The 24,365-nt window shown below is 40.7% G+C and overlaps 1 protein-coding gene across 2 annotated transcripts in view; it reads right to left on the minus strand.

Annotated features, from left to right (window-relative positions):
- The window catches only part of NCOA5 (nuclear receptor coactivator 5), a 28,647-nt gene that overhangs the window by 1,639 nt on the left and 2,643 nt on the right, over positions 1-24,365 (minus strand). Inside the window, exons 2-8 of one of the 2 annotated variants that reach the window (XM_010835046.1) lie at positions 15,961-16,027; positions 7,203-7,529; positions 5,716-5,852; positions 4,559-4,685; positions 2,544-2,743; positions 870-1,190; positions 9-398 (exon numbers count right to left, since the gene is read on the minus strand). In XM_010835046.1, coding sequence (XP_010833348.1) covers positions 9-398; positions 870-1,190; positions 2,544-2,743; positions 4,559-4,685; positions 5,716-5,852; positions 7,203-7,529; positions 15,961-15,998 — 1,540 coding nt within the window. In that variant the 5' untranslated portion in view covers positions 15,999-16,027. Of the gene's footprint in view, positions 1-8; positions 399-846; positions 1,191-2,543; positions 2,744-4,558; positions 4,686-5,715; positions 5,853-7,202; positions 7,530-15,960; positions 16,028-24,365 lie in introns of those variants that run through there. The other variant, XM_010835045.1, reaches the window with a different exon arrangement.

Raw genomic sequence — 24,365 nt, forward strand, 5'->3', positions numbered from 1 at the left:
CAGGAGGGTGGAAGGCTGGCCAAAGAGCCCTTGGGAAGGAGCCCCAGGCCTGGGGCCCATGTTCCGAGCAGATCCTGCCTGTCCCAAAATGCTTGGAGGCTGATTGCCAGAGGCCTGTGATCTTTGCTGAGGCTGGCTGTTCGCTGCTGTGGAAAAATTCTGGTTCTGGGTGTTTCCGGCAGCAACTGAGGGGGATGCAGAGCTGCTATTGGCCGCAACCGTGCCACTATTGAAGAGGCTGAGGATTTTGGCCTGAAGCTCTTGCTGGGAGGTGGGGGGTGCAGCTGGAGTGGGTGTAGCAGACGGGAGCACTTGGCCACTCTGGAGCGGTTGAGAGCTTGGCTGTGTCTTCAGTGAGGCACCCGAGGTCGCCCCGAGTGGTTGACGGGAAATCGGGCCTAGAAGACAGAAAGAAGAGGTATCTGGTTGAAAAATACCCTCCGTGGGCAGGAGGCTTAGCAGCCCAGGGAAGAACAACAATCACTGGTTACATCAATCACACAGTACACAGACTATAACATCGATTTCCCAAAGGGGCCACTTCATAGTATGTGCTGTTTTCAGTAAACAGCTTAGTTCCCCCAGAGAACTACTTTAAAAAAAAAACGGGCATCTATCTTGGTTCCCAGGGAGCCAGCCATACTAGCCCACCCACCACCACATTAACTACAGGGATCAGAATTCAGTATCCAAATCTTAAGTTACCATTATGTACACCAGCACGGATGGCCCATGCGGGAAAACCCATGAGATGGGCTCATTTCCCTTACCCACCCCAAAGACCCTGGGCCTGCCACCCTCCCAACAGAGCCTGGGGATTAGAGAAATGCAGAGTCAGAACTTCACCTCGGCCCTGCCACGTAGCTCACCAGGCAGAGAGTCGGTGCTGCTCCTCATAAGCCGCTCCTTCCTCTCTCGCAGGTAGTTGATGATCTTGTCAGTCTCTTCAGCAGTGAGGTACCTGTTGTCAGCCAGCAGGTTGAGGAGGCTCTGGATGGCTGGGGGGTGCCCCCCACGCATTCCCTCCTCGGGGCCTCCTCGCTCTCTTTCCTGGAGGATGGCTTCATCAGCCATCTTGGCCGCCTGTCTGGCAATCTCCTCGCGCTCCTTCTCCCGGCACTCATTCTTATAGCGCTCATAATTTCTGGCCACCAGCACCATGGCATCTGCCTGGGGCATGTTGCGATGCTCTGTAGGAGGGAATGACCTGAGTTATTTTCTCCCATGACAGATCTGAGTGCCCACCTGCTGAACTCTACCAAGCCTTTCCTGACGTCAAACAAGCAAGAAAACCATTTCACTGACAAAAACCCTTGGGATGGGGATGGGGAGAGGTGGGGAGGGAGGGGATGCAGCTCGGAAGACAGAGAATGGGTTTCTTCAGTGGGAAAGAGACACCCTTGTAGAGAGCTAGTTCTGTGGGGAATTCTTAGATCATAGACATGTAGTAAAAGCCAGAGAAACATGATAGTCTCACAGATTCAAAAAGACCATGTGGAGAATAACCACAGGAGGTAGGCCATGGGGGTCCGAACAGCCCTCTGTAAAGCCTGGCTTTCCACCACACTCCTCAGGGTAGAACTGTTTTTTACTGTATCAGTTCAAAGGTTATGGATTAAGATCAAATGATGACCCTAAATAACCTTCTCCCCTCCCTCTTGGGAAACAAGATTTATAAAGTGGTGAGAAGACTTGGCACTTGATATAAATGTCTTCACACATCTTGAGGACTGTTCCTCAGAGAGGTAAATGACCTGCTGGAGAGGCTTCTACACTCTATGCTTATGGGTAAAACTGGTCAGGCAAATAGAGGGCCCAGGGTGGTGGGAGAAGGCAAAAGTCTGTGCTGTAAGAGCAATCAGCAAGGCATCAGTTGACTGAGTCGCAACGATCTGGGAGCAAAGGACTAAAAGTTACTTCAGGGAAGGACTTCAGGGAACCTACCCTGGGCCTCCAGGAGGTCAAGGCTGCCTCCCTCTTCTCAAAGTCCCTCCACTGACTTCTCCAGCACACTAACAAAAAGTCTCCTAACTGCCTGTCACGTGCTTTGTCCCTCATTCCAAAGTCTGGTGAAAGCAGGGACTCCAGCACACTCAGTGCAGTGTGTGCCAGAGCTGTGCTGGCTCTCACTGGTGCGAGCAGACTGTGCGCCTCTCTCCCCAACTTGCCCTGAAGTGACTTCATGTTGGTGGCTTGAAATAGAACACGGTGGGAGTATTTACACCATGGAAATCAGGAAATTCTATAAACCACACCATCCCCACCCCAGAACTGGCTGTTAAACATTTACTAACACATCACTGCACATACCTAAGGGCTGCATGTAATGTCATACACAGCAGGCCCAGAACTGCATCCAATGAAAGAAGATCAAACCAATAAATGACTATGCAAGTCTCTGCCATGCACTCATAAAAGGGCCCTACCACATTTGAGCTGAAATACCTTTACCTAAAACCTGCTGCTTCTGAGTAAGCCATAAAAAAATTAATGGACTAGTATCTGGAAGTTTCTGGAATTCTAACCCACTGGGGCCTCCATACCTTGAGGGGTTCCAAACATGATGTTGACTGTACAGGAGCGGTGAATCTGGTGTTGCTGGGTGATGACAATAGCAAAGGGAGACCCTCCCCTGCTAACATCCTCCAGGGCTTGTGACAGTGATACTTCCGTGTTGAGGAAGATTAAATCTACTACCATGCCTAGGTCTCGGACCTTCCGCCCCACAGATTCAGCATAATCTCTGTAGAAACAAACAGGATCCAGTTGAGTAACTCCCTGATCAAGTCCCAATCTGTACAGTGGCACCTCAGCCAGAAGATTTCAAATGCTAGCTCTACCACTGTCTCCCTAGCACCCTCTTCAGGCTCCAAGAATCTAAACCGATTCCTTCTCTTTATATTGGCTGAGAAGTTCCCAGTGGAATAGTACTTGGTGTCCCAGGCCCTTCTCCTGATTCTCTAGTCTGATGGTCATTCCTAAACACCATCCTGTTGCCTAAGATTTGTAGCACATTTCTGTCTTGGCAGAGGCTGTACACCACAGTGAAAAAACCATGGGTTTTAAATGCTAGAGTCAGGTTTGGATCTTAGCCCTAACATTTACTTGCAAAGTTGGAGCTTTAAGCAAATCCCTTTACCTCTTACAAACCTCAGTTTCTTTACCAATCAGACAAGAATAATAGGGCTCAGCTCATATGTCATTTCCTTAACTTTCTCTCCAATCTAAATCAGATCCTTGATGTATTTCTTCTTATAAGACTCATCACCAATACATTTATTTTTGTCATCTGTCCTACTAGGGTATAAGCTCCACAAGAGGAAGGGGCCATGTGTGTTTTGCTCATTAGGATTACAGCTTCAGGACCTAGCACCTGCCGCACACAGAAAAAATTTGATGAATGAATACATGTGAAACATGATTACTATGAAGATTACAAAAAAAATTAAAAGCGCTTAGCATGGAGTAGTACAGAGTAGGTGCTCAGAAAATGACAGCTATTATCATGCATTTAAAAATAAAAAGGCAAAAAAGTTATCTCCAAGTTAAAGCAGCATCTATTTCTAAACAAGGCAGCCCAGAGCCTGTGAACTCTGCCTGCTGTTTGGTGTCTCAACACCTATCTCCCTAGCTTCTGCCTTGAAAATTAGCTCTTTAACCCCAAACTGCTAGAAAATACATGAATTTATTTACTAACCACTTGGGGAAAGGGAACACAGCTACTGCCAAACTTGCAAGCTGCTACACTCCCTTCTGCACCTCTGAGCTGCTGCTTCAAGGAAAGAATGTGAAACAGAGGTAGAATAAAACAGTGCTGTGAGCTCTGACTTGGCTAGCACGGTCACCTAACAGCTCTGCAAGGCCATGGCACTTCACAAAGAAAGCCAGTTTCTTGGCTGACGAATGCAGACATGCCTTCCGAAGTATTAGGGACTCGGGGTTCTCTCAAGAAGGGGACATCTACTGCTTTGCCTGACCAACATATACTCCCTCGGATTTTCCTTTGGGAAGGCACCCCTTTTCCACTCAGTCTACCCCGGCTCCACAGGATTAATCCCACTTTTAGCACTATGAGTGGGCACATGACCTAGCCCTGGCCAATCAGGGCATCCAACACTGCTGGCCAAAGTGATAGTCCAGGGTTGGGAAACAATTCCAGGATTTCAGGTGGAAGCAACAGGAAAAAGCAGCTCTCTTTCCACGGGTTTGCTAAGCTAAGGAGATACATGTCAAGAGCTAGCGCTGTGCTGTCTTTTCAAGTAGAAAGCTTGTCTGAGAGTGAAGACAACACAAAAGACCAAGTCTTTATGAGAGGCTGACCCTGAATGCAACCGTGCCTGAACGTCCCAATCAAGCAAACTAAAAATTTCCCTTTGGGCCCAAGCCAGTTTGCAGTGGGTTTTCTGTCATCTACAACTCAAAGAACTCTGGTTAACACAGTACAGCAATGCCAGAGTACACAGCCTGGCAGTGTGTACAGCTGCCAAGAAGAAGACTAAATTTCTCATTTCTCTTCTGCTGCTTCTCCTCACTCAGGAAAAATCCAAAGGGTTCTTACTTAGTTTGCTTGTTGACCACAATCACAGAACAATCAACAGGCCTCTCGGCATCAAAGCGTCTCTGGATTTCCTCAAAATACTGACGATAGAGCTCTTCTCTACGACGCTCCTCACGTTTCAGACGCTCTGCAGGATGACACAGGGAAAACTGAAACATGGACTGTGCCTTTCTATAAAAATAAGTCACAGGCCTTATTTTCAATCTTGAACTACTTGTAGGCAAAGGCTGTAATCTAGACTACCTCTGAAAAAAGATTATTTTTTTACTATTATAAATTCATTAAAATGGAATGAATGGATTACAAGGCATGGCTGCTTTAATCTGATACATGCTACCAGAATGTCCTCTAGGAAAGCTGTTGCTAATTCATCCTTTCTTTGGGGTGGATCACCTAGTGCTATTTCTCCATATCTTAATCAACACTGAGTTTTGTCATTAAAAGGAAAAAAAAACCCTCCTGCCAATTGATAGGCAAAAGATAGTATATCATTATTATCCTAATTTTCATTTTTGGGACAACCATTTAAGACTCTTGTTGACAGGTAATTGCAATTTGCTAAAAAAACAAAACAAAACAAAACACCAGGCAATTCAAAAAAAAACCAACAAAAAAATCCTAAACAAAACCAGGCAGTAAAGTTCTGTAACAAACTAAAAATGAGGTTCTTAATTTGACTAGGAATAAAACAATTAAAAAATCTTAAAGATGTATTAAATATATTGAGACAATCAAGGCTTTAAAAAACATGTCTTTACCTAAAAAATAGATGCTCTTAGGTAAAAATTATAAATAAAACAACTCTCCCCACATACTACATAGGTAATAGAGAGAGTTATATTTATTTGGTCAATGAGCAAAAAACAAACATTTAACCTCTTCAGCTCCAATTTTTAGTTCATTTCTTTTCTTATTGATAGTTATTTCATATTTATTTCTTCTTGTTGGGTGACTAAACCAGATGACAGTACTACTTTACATTTTAAAAATGATTTTCAAGCTGAATGCTCTCTACAAATGAACAGGCCATTTGTATTTCTTCTTTTTGTGAACTGCTTAGCCAAGTCATTAGCTCCTTTCCATCTGGTTATTAGTTTCCTCTTTCTTCTATAAAGTGTTCTATTTGTGATAAGAATAAACTGTTTTTTCTACTTTACCTTTTGCACGAGACTGACTTTCTGGGCCTGGAGGGCCACGTCCATCAAAGCTGTCTCTGTAACGGTCAAAGTAAGCATCATCTTTCCTCCTGCAGTAGTCATCCATTCGCAGGTATCGGTCATAAGAGCCTTCTCTCCTGAAAATGTAAAGAAATGTGCACAAAGTTAAAGGTTTTATCCTGCAAAAATCAAATACAGAGAACTCTTCAAGACCCAGCTATCTGTGAGGAAGACGTAGTATAGCACAGAACTTTGGGATTAGGCAAACAAAATTATTATCTGGGACTCACTGCTTATCAGCTCTGTGGCTGGGACTGAGTTAACCTACCTTCCAAAAGGACTGGGAGGATGTACAGAACGCTCTCAGCATAATGGAAGCTCCCTGGCCCAAAGTAAACACAAAAAACTGGTAGTAATTATTGATACTAGTTTTGAGGAACCATTCTAGGCCCTACCCCAAGCCTCCTTCCTTGTGCTTTTTAAAAATTGTGGTTAAAAAACAGAATAAAAAAAAATACATATATAAAATAATTTTCATCATCCTGAACAGTCTGAACAGAAACTCAACCCCTATCTCTGTAACTTCTAATCTACTTTCTCTCTATGAATTTGCCTTTTCTAAATATTTCATGTAAGTGAAAGCATATTTGTCTTTTGTGACAATGTAGCATAATACTTATTTCATGTAGCATATTTTTTAAGGTCTATCAAGGCTTAGCAGGTATAAAAATGACCTTTTTAATGGCTGGATAATATACTGTATGGATATACCATACTTTTTAATCCATCTATTGATGGACATTTGAGTGGTGTCTACCTTTCGGCTACTGTGAATAGTGTTGCTATGTATAGTCACACCCATCTATGTAAGTTCTTCTTTTCAATTCTTTTGGATATATATTCAAGAGTGGTGCTGGTGGATTATTAATTCTACTACATTTAACTTTCTGAGGGACCGCCAAACTTTTTCACAGCAGTCATACTACTTTGCATTCCTACCAGCAATGTATGAGGATTCTAGTTCCATTATACTTCACCAACACTTAAAAAAAAACTATTAAAGCCATCCTAGTAGGTATGAAGTGCTAGCTCATTGTGGTTTTGATTTGCATTTCTCTGCTAACTAAGGATGTCAAGTATCTTTTCACGTATTTATTGGCCATTTGTACATCTACCCTGTGGTCCTGCATGGCCAAAACAATTTGCACTCCCATCTTTTTTTCCATTTGCACAATGGTGCCTTTCACAGCCCACAGGAAGAGACCCAGATTCATTCATTAAGCAAAATCCGTCTTCAATCACACATTCAGCAAATATTTATTAAGCGGCACATCTCTCATGGTGATAAACACCGGAAACGTAGGCCTGAGAAAGGCACTGCTGTACAGAGTTTTCAATTAGTTCAGCAGAACAAACATAAAAAAGACTGCTACCAAAAACAAACAAACAAACAAAAACCCAGCAAGCAGAACGACTGTAGAGGTTACCTGAGAATGGGATCTCGGGAGTCTCTCATCTCTCTGTATCTGTCGTACATGGGATCTCGGTGATCTCGAAAATTCCTAGTTTCTCTTAGGTCACGAAAGTCTCTAAGATCCCTCATGTCCCGAGCATCACGCATACTTCTGCTGTCTCGGTGATCCCGAATGTCTCTGCTATCTCTGTGGTCCCGCAAATCTCGGGGGTCTCGCATGTCTCTGCCATCTCGAGCATCCCGGCCATTCCTGCCGTCCCTGGGCTCTCTTCTTGGACTTCCTCGAATGGGCGATCGATCACGTCTTGTATCTCGACTATCTCCAAAGCCATATGGATCTCTGTGGGAGGGGGCAAGAAGATGCTAAGACAAAGGAACTGAAGGAGTCTACCCTTGAGCTCTTTACTGGAGAAAGCCCCCACCCTCCAAGCATTTTTCTCTAAAACACAGCAGTCAGTGAGAAATAAGATTAAAATTTTAAGGACAGTCACCCATCTGGTCAGCAAATAAAGACTAGCATGTTTTAGAATCTCCAAAGATTAGGATATTCAAGGAAGAATGTATGATCCAGAGCCAAGGGTTTTGACTGGGGTCATAGTGTTTATGAGACTTTGTGAGGTAAGTCAATATTCTGTATACATGTCAAACTATCATCTCTATCTCAACAGGTTTTCAAAGTGAAAGGGTCTTCCCTCATTCATCTCCTCCCACCAAACTTATTTGAAAGAGATTTTAAAAGGGGAGAATAGTTGCAGGGGTCGGGGGGTGTGTGTGTCATAATAAGGGGCAAGACTCATGAAGAAAAAATGAGCAAATGACACAATTTCATACAAGGTTGGCACAATTTCATACAAAGTAACGGTGATCCAAGGAGTTATCCTGAAAAGTACAGAAAACGTTACTTTAAAAAACATCGAGCAGGATCAATCAAATAAAGGGGGAAAAAGGGAAGTGCAATACGAGACACACAGTCAAGTATAGGAGGAACACTCTATCTTCTTAACATATGAGTAGTGGTCTCTCTTAGTCTAAAGTTTAAGTAGAACCTGGCTCCTTCTGGTCAAGGTGTTCTTTGTTTAAAAACAAAACAGTGTTTGAAGTCACAGGTGTTCAGCCTGATCTGATTCAATATTCTTCATGAGACTACCCCACTAGGAACTCATTCTCAACATGTTTAAAATTAAACTTCTTATTCAACCCACTCAGGCACAGTCAGACCTTTTCACTTATGCCAAAAATCATCTTCCCAATTACCAAGGTTTAAGTTCTTGAGAGTTAACTTTGACTTTTCTTCCCTATCAAGTTACTTGAATACTCTTTGCTTTTCTTGTTCATTCCCATTGGACTTTTAAGTTCAATCCAAACCCTTATTCTATGCTGCATCACCAAGAATTTTTAAGATATAAAAACAAAATCCAATCTTCCAGATTTCAATTCTTTCAGCAAATAGCAGATAAACCATCGATTTCCACCTGTTACCAACTGCAGCTTGGCTATCACGCTTCTGGGCACTCTTCCCTAACAAATTTGGCCCCTTTCCATTTACTATTTCTCCCTCATTTCCTGATCCAACTTCCTTAGTTCTACTTAAGCTGGTCTTATGATTTAACTCACATGACTTATTTCAGTATTTCTGTTCATATGGCTTTTCAACGTGGAATGATTTTCCTGCACTAACTCAAGTATCACCCAATGCTCAAAGGCAAGTTCATGTCCCATGTCTTCCCCAAAATATTCTCTAATCTCTTGAGTAACTACTGATCTCTCCTGCTAAACTCTTAGAGCACTTACTATTACTCATCTAGATCTGATTTACCTTTTTACAATGTCTCCTTTTAAGACCCGTTTTAAGGATTACCTCCTCCATAAAGCCAGCCCTGAACTCTTGATCTTTTCCAGCAAATAGGCCCCTCCTCCAGTCATTTCCATCTCAATAAATGGCACATCTACCTACTCAGTAGCTCAAGCCAGGAAACTGGATGTCATCCTTTCTTTAAAGCCCTATCCACTCTTCCAATGACATTTCCAAAATGTGTTCTCACTCTGAAATTGACATCCATTCTGCCCATGTTTCTTTATCTCCATAGGTACCACTGAAGCCCAACCCCAAACCACCTTTCCCCAAAACCACAGCAGAGCCTTCTATAGTCTCCCCATTTCTGCTCTTGCCTGTTTCCTAATCTTCTTCTAGATTACTCTAGAACCATCTTTTAAATATGTAAAACCCTTCACTGGTTTCCCACAGTATTTAGAATTCAATCCAAAGTCTCTACTGAGGCTAATAAGATTCTGCCCTGCCTCAGCTCTTGTCTTCGCCAACCTTATTCCGCCCCCTCCCTAGTCTGCGTCTTTCTTACCATATTGAATTTTCAGCTGTAACTAGTCAAGGTTTTCCCCAATGCCTCTCATTGTGCAGCAGGAACTACTCCACAGTCATTTTTCCAGGTCTCAGGCTTAAGCATCCCTTACTCCATGATTCTGTTAGTTTAAAACTTTATCTTTGGTCCCTAAATTCTGGCCACCTTCTCTCATAGCACTGTTTTCACTCATGTTATTTATCACAATTTGATGTCACATATCAATTTACTTAATGCCTGTCTCCCCTACTAGACTGCAAGTCCATGAAGACAAGGACTGTCAGCTTGACTTCATGATAAAGCCACTACATAGGCTTATATTGTCTGGCATAGAGCAGATGCTCCATGAACCTGTTAAACAAGTCTTGCTCTGCATACATATTTCTATTGCTGCACTTATCACACTGTTCTGTAGTTATTTGTTTGCAATGGCTTCCCTACCAAACAGTAGTAAGCTCACTTGAATGCTTTGTATCCACAGGACACAGCACAGAGTTCAGTAAATGTTTAATAAAATGAATTATTCAACTAAACTGTAAGCCTCTCAAGAGCAAGCATCATGTCTTCCTCATATTTTTGTCACCTACCATGATTACACATATAGACATTCATCATGATGCCCTCAGCGTGGAAGAAAACCTCATTTTCACTTCATCCACATGGTCACAACAAAAACAATTTAAATGCCAACTTTGTTTCTATGAAAAGTCCTTGTCATATGTTTTAAGGCTCATAAGTACTCTTGATTGGTGGGAGCAAATATATGGGAGAACAGAGGATTTAAACGAGGATGGCTAAAGATTTTTCCTACTAGAATAAAGTGCAGAGTAACCAAGATTCTTACTTCAACTTTTATTATGTCATATAATCCCTCTAACATATGTAACATCTGATATACTGTATATTGTGGGCAAACACCTAGGATCCAATGGGAAGGGACAACTGTCAAGTATTTCTGGATTAATGATCAGCAGATAAACCTGCCTTGGGGAGCAGTCAGAAATAAGTCATTAGAGGTGGAATCAGATTTCAAGTGCTCTTTGGCAATCAAGGCTGAAAGAGATCATGAACCTGACAGACCACAGACCACACACAAAGCCGTAGGCTGGAGAAAACGGGGTGGGGGGTGGGGACAGGGATACCACCACATCAGGCACTTTTCACAGTCCTAGGACGATTACAAATGCCACATCTGGTTCTCATTCTTTTGAATCCACTGAAATACCTTACTCACCTGCCGAGAGTTTATTCCTGGAGGTTGACCACAATACCCTAGATTCCCAAAGTCCAGGTTCATGCTTCTAGTTTGAGAAGGTAAGCAGTCTATATGCAACAAAACTATAAATTCCCCCTTAATTACCTTGGGGGTAAAAATGTAGAAGAGATGATATTCACAAGGGAAAGAAGAACCAAAGGAGTAGCAGAAGCAGGGACAGAGAGGATAGCAAGGCTCTAAAATGAAAAGGGAAAGCTTTCCTTTCTCCAAAAGACAAGCAGCATGGCAGATTGCTTTTCTTCTGGAGACAAAAACAAAACAACCCTTTAGGAGCCAAACAAAGACCTCCCCAGAAAAAACGGATCCTGGTGTTGGCCCCAGCATCTTTCTCAAAATAAGAACCAGATGACAAAAAGGTGGTACAGTGTGCAGGATTCAGAGTGCCGCAAGGATGAAGCCTGCTGAACAAGATGCTTGGCCTCAAATAACAAGTGGGTTAGAGGCAAGTTTCTGGAGAATGAAGTTCACTAGATCATCCCATGGTACCAAAGTTGTTTAACTGGAGACCAATGCACTGTACCCTCAGGTACTAGGTCACCAGAAGCTAAAAAGAAACTGAACAACAGTTAGAACTTCAGAACCAGAGTCCACAAACTGAAAGCAGTTGATAAACATCACTAAAATCCTGTTGCAAATTCCTCATCTATTCAGCAGGAGGGGGCAAAGCCAAATGCTCTCTTGCCTTGAGAGACACGGTAGTCACACCATTTGCAAACATCTGAGAGGTAAGGAGGGATGGATGAAGGAAAAGACCATGGCTCAGATGGCAAGTGATATGCTCCTGGTAGAAGTGCTTCTCGTCCTGAGGAGCACCAGGCATTTGAGAGCTCTTGGACAACTGATGGACTCTGAGCTTCTCTTTGGCCAGAGACAGCCTCAAGCCCAGGATGGTGTTCTTTGGCCTTGGCTGTTCAGAAGGTCAGGGAGGAAGGCCTCTGTCCTTGTCTTTGTCAGCATCTCCTTTTTCCTTTCTGTTCACTGGAATATTTTCCTTCTAAAGCCAGCCTTTTTTCTCCTGAAAAAAAAAATCCATCAGCTCTTTGTATTTCTGTTCTGTCACAGATACTGTCCACAAATACCATTCTCTAAATGGCTGGCTGCTGTGTGATGTTGATCCCCCACCAGGAGCTCCATGCTGCCATCAGAAACAGGGACAACAGACTTGTACAGAATTTTGCCATTGGGTGCAGGAAGGATAACGGGGTACAACAAGCAATCACACCTTACAGATCCAAATTTTGTAAGTGCCCATGCTTCTCCCTAGAAAGCGCACTGATAATTTTCTCAAACACAAATGTGACTCTTCTGTTGGTAGAGAGGTGGCACTTGCTGAGAACTGACGGATCTTCTTTAAGTGTTAGTGCGCAGGTAATCACAGCCTGGAGTCTTTAATTGTGAAGCCCACCTAGAGCTAGGGCAGTCTCACACCCAAGAAGCAAGCAGTTATTAAAGGAATTAACACTGTGGATACACAAAAATCACCTCAGGCCACGTAAGAAACTTGTCTGCAGTTAGGCTTTTTCTTTTCTTTTTTAAAAAACTGAAACATAGCTGACAATGGCCAGGTTATTTCTGATGAACCAATCCTTGACGACTTTCACCAATGAGGCACCAGGCCTAACATTCTTCACGAATACATAGAGAAATTCTCTGCAGAGGTCTCGATGTAGACAAGTTAACTCTATTTGCTTTTCCTCAGGTCATGCAGGAAGGTTTAGGAAGTAGAGTATCACTTAGAGGCCATGTCTGCAGAAGGTTATGTTCCAAAACCTGGACTGCTCAAGTGCTGAGCTGAAGATGGAAACTGAGAACTGAGGTACGACTAGAATCATGATCCAGTCTCCGAGCATGGTTAAGGACTGATGCCTAGCACCAATGCTAGACAACTTGCACGGTAACTATGCAATGCTCTCAATGTGCAGAGTGGAGTTCAATGAAGTGGTCCAAGGGTTAAATGACGAGAATTCAGGCTGAAATGTGATCCAGAGCAGGGATCCCTGATGCAGAATTCTGTGCTTGGCTGGGCCAGAACCGTCAGAACCACATCCCAACAGCCGGAGTCATGAGTGAGGCATATTACTGAACGGTGAGCAATACCAGCAGAACTGTGGCTTACAGAGACATTTGAAGAGGTGATAATCCTGTGAAAATTCCCAAAGATACTGAGGTGTTTTGACACTCAAGGTTAAAGTCCAGCAAAATAAGGTGTTACAAAGGTCTTGCCAGCATGTTTAGAAACAATTTTCTTAAAAAGTAGCAACACTGAAGACACAGAGTTACAACTTAAGGGAAATGCTTGCTATAGGTAGCTTTTTTTTTTTTTTCCCTTTCTGTGAACAATGCATTCCTCCATGGCTGGGGGCACATAAAATGTTTAGGGTTGCTGAATGAAGTCAGGTGGATTGCTGTCAACATACTGATACACTGGAATTATCTCAAGGTTTTGACTGGAAGCACGCACCTGAGGAGAGCACACACCAGTGTTCACCCTCAGAGAAATGATTAGCCCCTTCCAGACTAGTGTCTTAAAAAGAACATACGATAAGCACAGTGATCAAAACGTTAGTGTTCTATTTTGAATACAACATTCAATTTATCTGACTTTAGGGTTTGAAAATTTTAATTTTTAAATGGAACAAAACTGGGACTCTGCTTAGACCTTTAGATGGGGCTCAGAATAGATTTTTTTTTTTTAAACTAAATGTGAATATTCCTCTTCCCCAAACCTTACTGAGTATGACTATATGAAACTTAATCATGCTAAACAACACTTTGAGGAACCCAGTTAGGGACGGATCACCAAGAAGACTGATCGTCAATGGACCTTTAATTAGCCTAGCTGTCCCTCCTATTGACTATAAATAAAGCGGGAAGCCACAGCCCAATCCACGTTCCAAATGACCTCATCTTAGAATTTATTTTTGAGGAAGACGATATATTAAAATGAAAATATAAGTGACATATGTTTATAAATCTGGTAAGGAGAACACTTTAAAAGGCCCCCTCCAATGTTGTTTGTATGTTTATCTTTGGGAGTGGGGATATAAAAAAGAAAGAAAGAAAGCATTCTTCCATTACAGATGAAATTATAGAGTTGCATTTTAGGCTGGGATGAAATTAATCTTTTAAAGTTAATGCTCTGGCAATGGCAATATTGGATTTTAAGCAGGGGAGTAAGCTATTTCCCCAACACTGCCAATGCTTAGTGAATACCTACAATAATGGGAAATGTTAAAAGCATCTGGTTAGGTATACTTTTAGTGGAATGACATAAAACATTCTTATCATAGCACAAATGAGAACTACTTTTTATTCTGTGATGTGCAGTCCCACCTCCTTTTTGCCTGCGGAAACATTACCCAGACATCACAGACATCATGAGGATACAGAGAGCAGGAGGATTTCACTAGGGGAGTGTCTTTATAGTGACCAGTTCTACACTCCTGTAAGCTACCTACTTCAGAAACATACACATTTGAGCTCCTTGGAAACTGGATATACACATCTCCTTTCAAGTCATTTAGCAACCACAGCTTCCAGTGGAGCCCATATGTCTGACCATTAGATGCAAACTCTCAGTCACTTGTATTTCATGTTTACTGGGGCAACGAGGAGCAACACTGAAGGGACTGCCCAACATCTGCAGCGTGGTTAGATGCAGCACAACGGAAACAGACTTATATGGATCTGCTGAAGTTCCAGAGCATTCATTTATGTTCTTTAGGGCACTCACACATACACACAAAATCAATCAATATACTATTTACCTGCAAGCTGCAGGCATTCCTTATGGTGTCAGAGAAAACAAACAGAATACCAATGTGTATGCTCACTTCTGCAGTGAAACCAATGGATGACCAGGGCATCCAGCTAACAGCTGTGGTGCAGCTATAACTGTGGTGTTAGATTCAACTTCCAGGCAGAGTGTTCAAAGAACCTAACTGAAATCAGCAGCATTACTTTGTCCCTAAGGTCTGCTTGAACTCTGCAGAACATACCCGTGTAATTTAATCCTGGTAGCTTAGAAAATACCATCAGGTCCAAGTGGGCACATATACAAACACAGAGCAACCAATCCTTCCTATAAGTAGGTAACAAACTATAGGTGTTTTTGTTTCAAAGCAGGACGGCTGTATGTTATGTGTAAGTGCCCAGGTAGTTGGGTATACCCCCAAGTGACCTGTGGAGCTACCAGTACAGACTAGGATTTGTTGTACTCAGCATGTTCAGTCATCATATGAAATGTAGTTTCCTGTGGTATATAGTTTAGGTACACAATTTACTGTGGGAAACTGGCATTTTACTTAGGGGCAAAGGCAAAATCCATACTGAATATCCACTTGGGCCATGAGGAGACACCAGATATGAGATATGTATGTCTGCATTCCACACAAAACTGCACACACTGCATCCACTTGTGTGCTATTTATGAGGCCAGACAGTTTGAATACAATATACTCATCTTTGGTGTAATGGCAACATTAATGAGGCTCTTCTTTGGGACGAATTTAATGCGTATCTTGAGGGTACACATCAGGACTATCTCTTGTAAATAGTGGAAGACTATTTGGGGAAATGCCTTTTATTTCCAGGAAAACTAAGAAAAAGGGAGACTTCTAGAGGTAGGGTGTTTTTGCCCTTTTTATTTCCCCTCAATAGGTAACCCAAGCATGCGAGCGCACAGGGGATCTGCAGCACAGGCACAGTAGCAATCTCTCAAGCAGCACTTTCTGTAAACCTGGGTGAACATCTGGACCGGCAGCCATGTGGAATGAAGAGTCGAGCCTGCTGCAGGGCAGCGCAGCACACACCAACGACCCTCGGGCACTCCTGCTGTGGAGGCTCCCACTGACACGTGAGCGGGGGACACACAGAGGTTTATCCTCTTCCAATCGCCTGCAACTCACGGTGCAAGCTGAACTTGCTGGGTTTGCCACGGAAAACAAAGCTTCCTCTGCATCTCCTGATGTATGTTCTAAAAAAGCAGCAAGGCCCTTCACACAGGTTCACGTTCTTATTGTTTGCTTGTGCGTTTCTGATTTCTTGGGGGGAAGAAAAGACCCTTGATGTACGAAGTTGGGCTTAACTCCCCAGAGCCCAACTCTCCCAAGGTAACTCACTGCTTCAGGGTACTTTACCTTCGTGTGGGGCTGGGTCTTGATGGAGCCGTATTCATATTTCTTCTTTCCGCTGCCTTATTAATATCTGAAAAGAATAATCAACCCATCTGTTCAATGCTACGGAATAAAAACAAGATCATCAGCACATTTCAAATGAAAGCAACAACAAAAAAACTACAATGACAACCAGATGGTGTAAGAAAATCCATTCAGCAGACGCATAGTCACTTGGGCAATTTTTATTAAGTTACAGCAGTACGTTGTCATGGCTTGGTAGAGAATGTCCCTCAGTTTTCTAGCTAACACATAATTTGTGTAAAACTGATTATGTCAAGGCTTTAACACTGCCAAGCCTAAACCTAAAAACTTCCCCCTCCAAAAGGGGAAAAGGTTGTCTTCTAAACTCTTGGAGAGCCAGATGTGTGATTCTTTTTTGAGGGGAGGAGAAAGAAAGAAAGAGAATTTTAAAAAGAGAGAGAGAGCAAGGGCAAGTAGTTCCATTTTATATTACAAGGAAGTAATGGCTGGAATTCAGTCTTAAAACATCTAATAATCCATGAAGCAGGGGCTCCTTTTAGTTTGCCTTGTGGCATTCTATGGGTAGAATCTTCCAGAATGAGATGTAGGAAATAAGTTAATTTTTTTCTAAACAAGGCATATGACCTGTTAATATTTATAACCCTCATAGCTAAGTACCTAAGAATAAGAACTGGCATTTGGTATAGTAAGGTTAAGTAATAAAACACTCATTGTAAGTTTTCACTACAGAAGCCTGGCATATACAACTAGATAAAGAACAGTGAAAACATAAACTCACAGAAGCCAACCTGTGCAGTTAAAGCCTCTCGGTTAAAAACAAAACAAACCCTACTTTGCAAAAACTGAAGCAAGTAATAAAAACACCATATGTAAGTAAGAAATAAAAGAAATATCTCAAGAAATGTACCAATCTATGCTCAAAGATAACACCTGATAATTTTTATATGCCTTAAAAAATAAGCATATTAAAAATTTCATACTTTATGGAGAAATAAAACTGCTTTCTGCTGCAGTGTAATTTTATTCCCCTTGTTCCATATTAAGCAATTAACAGTGTATCTAATTATGACATTAAATGGTATTAAACAATCATATAATTAGGATTTAAAACAGTGATTTTAAGCAGCTTTGAAAATAGTAATTATGTGTATGAAAAATTCTAACCAGTGTCTTATCACATGAAAGACCAGAGTAATGACAAAACTTAAAGAGGTCTTGTATGTCTTTCCCCTGCTATGTTGTCAACTATTGTGTTCCTGTTCAAGTAAGAATGATCTTCAGTTCCATTTTAAGTCAGAAGCCCCTTATCTTTAGGAGAATGGCTTTTGACCAAACTGAAGGTTACACATCTAAACAGTCAGAGAAGTACATTCTATGTAAACTGCTTCTTAAGTTTCTAACTGAGCAGACACAACCCCTCTACCTTTATAAAGAATCAGAAAATATGTTCTACACAGAAATTGGCCAGTAATACCTGACCATGGGTTTGGTATTGCATGTTACAAGTTACAACCCTTAAAATTCACTAAGGCCTGACTTTTTTTTTTTTTTTTTAAATATTTATTTATTTGGCTGCACTGGGGTCTAGTTGCAGCATGCAGGATCTAGTTCCCTGACTGGGATCGAACCTAGGCCCCCTGCATTGGGAGTGCAGAATCTTAGCCACTGGACCACCAAGGAAGTCTCAAGTCCTAAAATATTAACACATGTTATATAATGACAGATCATACAGGGAGTTCTATTTGTAATTGTGAAGAGTATCAGGTTCAGGCTTAGAAGGGCCTACTGACCTAGTCCGCCCACTTACTTTGTACTGCTTTCTAACACAGGGTGACTATGATTCAGAGAGAAATGTAAAGTCTTTGATTATTTAAGCAGTTTTCAAAATATCTCTGGAATACATGGGGAGTGGTGTTAGTGGCATGCACATTTCTTTTAGATAAGGACCATATTTCCCAGCAGGATTCCATGTATTATTAAAGAGTCATGTAAATAAAACTCATCTAAACACTGACTTGACTCAGCAAACATTTAGGTGAGAATATGGAACACAAGGTACTACTATAACTGGTGTCTATAAATACTATATAATTTTGCCCTCATCATATGAAAAGGACTACTGCATTGTATATTTAGTGGCCCCCCTGCGAGGGCCACTAAATATAGGACTGGGGAGATCAAAATACTCATGGTACCATATAACTTTGGGGCAAAACTGGTTGCAGTTAGAATGAAGGAGGTAAATATTTTCCTTTGAAGTTCGTGAAATTCTTTGCAATCACTTGAAAGATTATTTTAAAAATTCAAGATTGTATCTTTAAACCATTCTGACTGTAATTTGCCTCCTAGTATCCATTTTCATGGAGGAGTCCAAAGTAATTGTTTTTGGATGGTGTGGCTTAAGTTTCTTTTGCAGAAAAGAGAACTCTTAGACCATTTTCTTAATTTTAGGGGTTAGCAAACTTTTGGTATGGTATAGCAACTGTTTGTTTATTCATTCCTATTAAAGAGATCCTTAAATCTCCACCTTGAGTAAGATACGGACAAAATGAAACTTGAAACATTTTGCTAGTCTCACTGCCATGTAAGAGGACTGCTCAGGTTACGCTAGAGGTGGAGGCGTTTTCAGTAAGAGTTACGAAAAACTATCATCACCACCAATTCACATACACAAACAGTTCTAACATATGTGCACACAGAACTTTTGGAAAACCTAAGAATTCAGAAATACAGAAAGAACAGAGAAGCTACCAAAAGTACAAATAACTTCAGAGAGCTGATCACGGTACAACAAAGATTTGAAGCAGCAGAAAAAACAAACCAACAAACCAAAACCTTGTACCATCCCAATTTTCTGTCACATAATTTGAAAACCCATCAACTAGAGGTTCATTTGAACAAGTTTCAATTTGAAAATGCAAATACTGGGAGTAGTAAAGGGTTTTTTGGTATTAATTAATTGAATCAGATTATTTTCTTTCTAAACCCTTACTGAGATAGAAAATTTACACCAAACAAATAGAAATGATATGAATGTAAAGGAGAAGGGAAAACAGAAAGACAATTTGGGAATCTTTCTGGATGTTAAAGGGGAATCAAAATTGGAGGGAATTTAATCAACAGGAGGGCAGTGGTAACTTAAAAGAATCTCCAAGGAGAGGTGGAATGCCTCTTCTGCCTAAAAAAGGGAAGAAATAGTGCTTCTTTTTCTTCCTGCTTTATTTTATCTGGGGCAGCTCAATCTCAGTGTCTCTTCCACCTCAGCTTGGTTGGTAGTTCTACACTTTGTCAATTTATTAGCAATGTGAATACCATTCAAAGTCACCATTACCACAAGGTGCTTAACCTTCACCTGAATATCTATAACTTCTATGGGGTAAAAATAGTTAAAAGCACTTCTCTAGTAAGAATTTTTAGACAAGAAAAACAGCACCAACCGAAGGAATTCACATAAAAGGGGAAAAAAAATGGAAAATAATCTGGAAAATGTTATACAGGAAGCAGCAGAGCTGTTTTAAATCACAAAAGAACAGGGGTAAAGAACTCCCAAAGGAAGGCACAATGCTTAATCTACAATTTTATTTTAGACTAATATGCCAGACAGAGTTCACACAATGGTACTCAGATATGCTATAAATAAAAATGCATGTTTCATTCATAGTTTCACGAACTGGTTTGCTCTATTTTTTAACTGTACCACCACAAAACAATTCTTTTCACTGTAAAACCAATTTTTATACTTCAAAGACGGTCACAATGGAAAACAGGACTATTCTCAACAAGTGCAGTGTGAACTGTAACATCTGACAGTGCCAACTCTGGTTGTTGAAATAAGTCCTAACCACTGGACTGCCAGGGGATTCCCTACAATTTCAAGAAATGATTACAAATGAAATAAAGCTTGCCAATAGGTCTAGCTGAAAAGCAACCAACAACTAGGAATTATTAAATTGGAAATACATGATGACAAAGATAATGCTACTTGAGAAACCATACTGACAAGACAGTGACTATGAGACAGTAACTCCCAAAATTGGGGAAAGGATAGGACTTCTCACTTACACCATATTTATGAAGATGACTTTGATGATATATTGTACCATTAGGGATATTATGAGTTATACTGTAAAGTTAGGGATAAGAGAATGCTTGGCTTGCTGCTTCTAAATCGATGCTTTAAGCTCACTCTGAAAACTACACAATCCCTCATATTTGGTTATCTCCTTCAATTTCTAATTGAAATAATTATTGTATCCTTAATGGTATTAGGATGTTATTCCAAGGAACAGAAATGGTGGAAACAATATAACTTATACTTACAAAATACTTACTCTGTCCCAGAGCCTGTACTAAGAACGTTATGTACATTATCTCAAGCAAACCTTTCTACAACTCTTGGAGTTGTATTATGATCCCTATTTTGAGAATGAGGAAATTTGAAGTTTAGAGAAATTAGGTGACTTATCTGAGGTCACAAGATGATCAAAAGGCAGAGCTAGAACTCAAAACCAGGTGTCCCTGACACTAACATGCTTAAACACGTTATGCTGCCTCCAACAGGGAGTAGAAAGACCTGACTTCCATTCTGAACACTGGTGAGGGCTCCCTGATCAGATGCTGATGGGGCCTGGAAAAGGCGGTCTATGCTGGGCACACTGGTGTTTAAGTGCCCCAGACACTCAACAGGGTAGGATCTGCTTATTCAACTACAACTTTGATTTCTATCACCTGAAACAACAATGTTCCTGGCTTTTACTACTGACATTCTATTCACTGTAACACCTCAGACAAAAATTCTCTATCAATATTTAATTTCTGGCCCTTTTTACTTCTTTTGAGGAAAGAACCTTGGTTGGAATCAGCAAATCTGAGTTCTAGTCCTACTTTTCTGGGATGTGGGGGAAGGGATTTAGTCAAGTCACTTGATTTCTCTAAACCTGATAAAATGGATATTCTACCTTATTTGTTATACTGATTCAAGAAGAATATCAACTAAGAGAAAAAGCTCCCTAATTTGGACCAACAAAGGTTGAGCTAATCTAAACTACTAAAAAAGTTGGAGCAACAAAATTTCAAAATATAGGTTCATTTAAAAAAGTAAAATTTCAACTGAACTGTACAAGTAGAGATCCTTGTGCTGCACTTAGTCTCTCAGTCGTGTCCCTTAGTCACTCAGTCGTGTCCAACTCTTTGCGACCCCATGGACTGTAGCCTGCCAGGCTCCTCAGTCCATGGGGATTCTCCAGGCAAGAAATACCGGAGTGGGTTGCCATGCCCTCCTCCAAAGGATCTTCCCAACCCAGGGACTGAACCCAGGTCTCCCACACTGCAGGTGGATTCTTGACCTTCTGAACCACCAGGGAAGCCCAGAGATCCTTAGAAAACTAAATTAATGAACTTAAAAAGTACTGTTTGTAATTAGGACATCAAATGCTTCTATACATAACCACGCATCACACTCTGTACTAGGTCTTAAGACATATGGAAATAACAAGGCTTAAGTCTCTGCCTTAAAGGAGTTCACTGTTCAATAAAGAAAAGAGGCACATGTATACAGATAATCACAACATAATTTAAAATGGGCTTACAGCAGAGATAAAGAAGGCCTACCTATGCGTATGTGTGTGTCAGGGCAGAGAGAACACTGGGAGGAATAGGGGACGAGGGATGGGTGGAAGAGGTTGGAAGGCCTAAAAATAACATTTAAACTGAGTCTTGAAGAATGAGTTTACCAGAAAATAGAGAAGTCACTGCAGCACATGCAAAGGGAAAGGAATGGTCTGAAGGGCACAGTAAGTAATACTGTAGGAAGTCTACTGTAGGAAATGGGATGACAGGAGCAGGAAAAGAGAGGAATTACAGATGCAAGCCAGAGCAGACTAAATAACAAAAAAATCTCTGCTATGGGAAAGGAAGAAACTGGTGGCAGGAGGGCATGTTAGGAGGCTATGAACTGAACTACCATAAACAGAGTTTCAGTGAAGTCAAATTAATGAAGGTTTACTCTATGTTTATTATTCAAAATAATAGGGGATTATTTAAATCTATGACATTCAAAATATTGCCCATTAAAATAATGTTCCTTGAAGATCATTGGTTTGACACTGAAGGGACTAGAGGGGAGAAAAATATCTAAAAGTTATGATTTTTACCTTCAAAAAAGGGATATAAAATGAACTGATGGCTGGAGGACTCATTATTTAATTAGCTAACCATCCACTGATCAGGAACAAATAGACAACAAACCTTATTTTTTCTAAAATCTTACATTTATCATCTTTAAGTGTACAGTTCAGTAGTGTTATGTATATTCACAAATATAAACAGCTGGGCAAGAGGTTTCCAAAACTTTTTCATCTTACAAAATTAACTCTCTTACACCCATTAAACAACTACCCATCTTCTCCCCGCCCATATATATTTTTTCTTTTCATTCTCAACATCACATTTCTTTAATGAAGATACGTAAGTGCCACCTGAGAAGATGTTTAAAAATGGGATTTCCAGACCCCTTCTCAAACTTTCAGTATCTGAGGATAGAGCCTAGGAATCCAATCCACACTTAAGCAAGTTTACTGGTAGGTATTTGGGAACTACAGTGCTACTCTATTATCTATTTATTCCTGTAGTTTATACAGAACGTATACTTAAGTCCTCCATTTAAAAACCTCTCTAAACTCCTGTGTTCAAGGGGGAATAGTTCATAAACTGTTACAAAGAACACGTCACAACAATGGCTAAAATCTGCAGACTGGTCAACTGGGAGTGGGGATGGGAAGCTGCACCCAAGAACATGTATTTCCAACGAGCTGTTTCTAGTGACTCTGATGCTGTCCTAATGTAATCTTCCCAAAGGCTGAAAAAAAGTTCAACTATATATTTAAAACTCTAAGTTTTAAAACTGAATGAAAATCATCTTTTTCCTATTTTTTCTTTTGGATATCAAAAGTCATTTCTGAAGAGAGATTAAAAACAAACTTCTTGTATCATCTCTATCTCAGTCTCCAACTGCATAATTAAGTATGCAACCTAAAAGCCAAATGACTTGTAATTCAAAGTTCTTCACAGCTTGCTCACTAGCTGCAGAATCAACCTAACTTTCAGTAATTCTATCATTCCAGATCCAAACCAGGAGACCACTCAAAATATTTTTTAGAGCTAAAGTTGTAAGCCATTCTGCTTTATAACTGTTCATTAATGCAACTTAAGTTCTCCTGCTCTTTGCCTAAAGTTGTTGGTCTTTGCATAGGTCAACAATAATGTTTTGAACATGAAATAAAAGGAAAAAGAGTCTTATGGTTTGGAAAAGTTCTGATTCTTTGAGTGGAATTATTTTCTTAACATTAATGCAATTAGTCCAGTTGACCTATTATCTTTCATTTTTTAGTGATAAGATAAAGAATGAAAATGACCATCCCTATAAATATTCATATTTGGCAGTAATAAAACCACCATTTAAAAAGCAGCAGGCATGCTGGCATCACATATTTAGCTGTCAGTATAGTTCATATTTCCCTCATGTGCTGCTGCCTCAGACAGCGCCCTAACACTGATCCTTTCCTTAATGCCTCTCACTAATGAGAATCACAGAGGGTAATTTTCTGTTGCTTACTGCCCTTTTAACTTCTCAGTAGTTTACTTCAAGTTACTGAATAGTCTAGGCAAATGTTTATGCTGTTCACAGGACAAATCTTTAGGCACAAAAAGGCTGATGGAGCTTTTAAAGTGTTTGTCTTAAAGACATATGGTCAGTATTAGTTAACAGCAAGGTACAGAGAGCAAATCTAGAGTAGCACAAAGAGTAGTCGGTTTGGGGGAACACTACAACCACAAGCTGTTCGTGGGAGGAGAGCAAGAGAAAGGCATCAGGATACCTTCCTCTCTTGAACATCCACACTGCATATGTTTAGTATGTTAAAGCCTCTGAGAAGTTCTGGAGTAAGGACGCTGCTTTTTTACCTTAACATTTCCCAATTTTACTTGACCACAAAATCTTTAAGATATAAGACTGGTCTACCTATCTCACAAGAGGACAGAAGGGAGAAAATGAGTTGGTATTTGTAAACCTGCTTTGTGAACCATAAGCACTGCCTGTTGTACTTTATCATCACCACCAAGAGTAACAGAGAGTGTAGGAAGAGATGGTTAATTTCTCCTGTGGAGCGTCAAAAACAAAGAAACAATGTAAATGGAACCCAACAGAATGTTAAATATAGTTCCTCCAAAGGTTTTCCATTCTTTTTTTAAATAAATTTATTTTAATTGGAGGCTAATTACAATATTGTAGTGGTTTTTGCCATACATTGGCATCAATTAGCCATGGGTGTACATGTGTCCCCATCCTGAACCCCCCTCCCACCTCCCTCCCCATCCCATCCCTCAGG

The sequence above is a fragment of the Bison bison genome, unplaced genomic scaffold (assembly GCF_000754665.1).
Source record: "Bison bison bison isolate TAMUID 2011002044 unplaced genomic scaffold, Bison_UMD1.0 scf7180017864038, whole genome shotgun sequence".
Classification (NCBI taxonomy): Eukaryota; Metazoa; Chordata; class Mammalia; order Artiodactyla; family Bovidae; genus Bison; species Bison bison.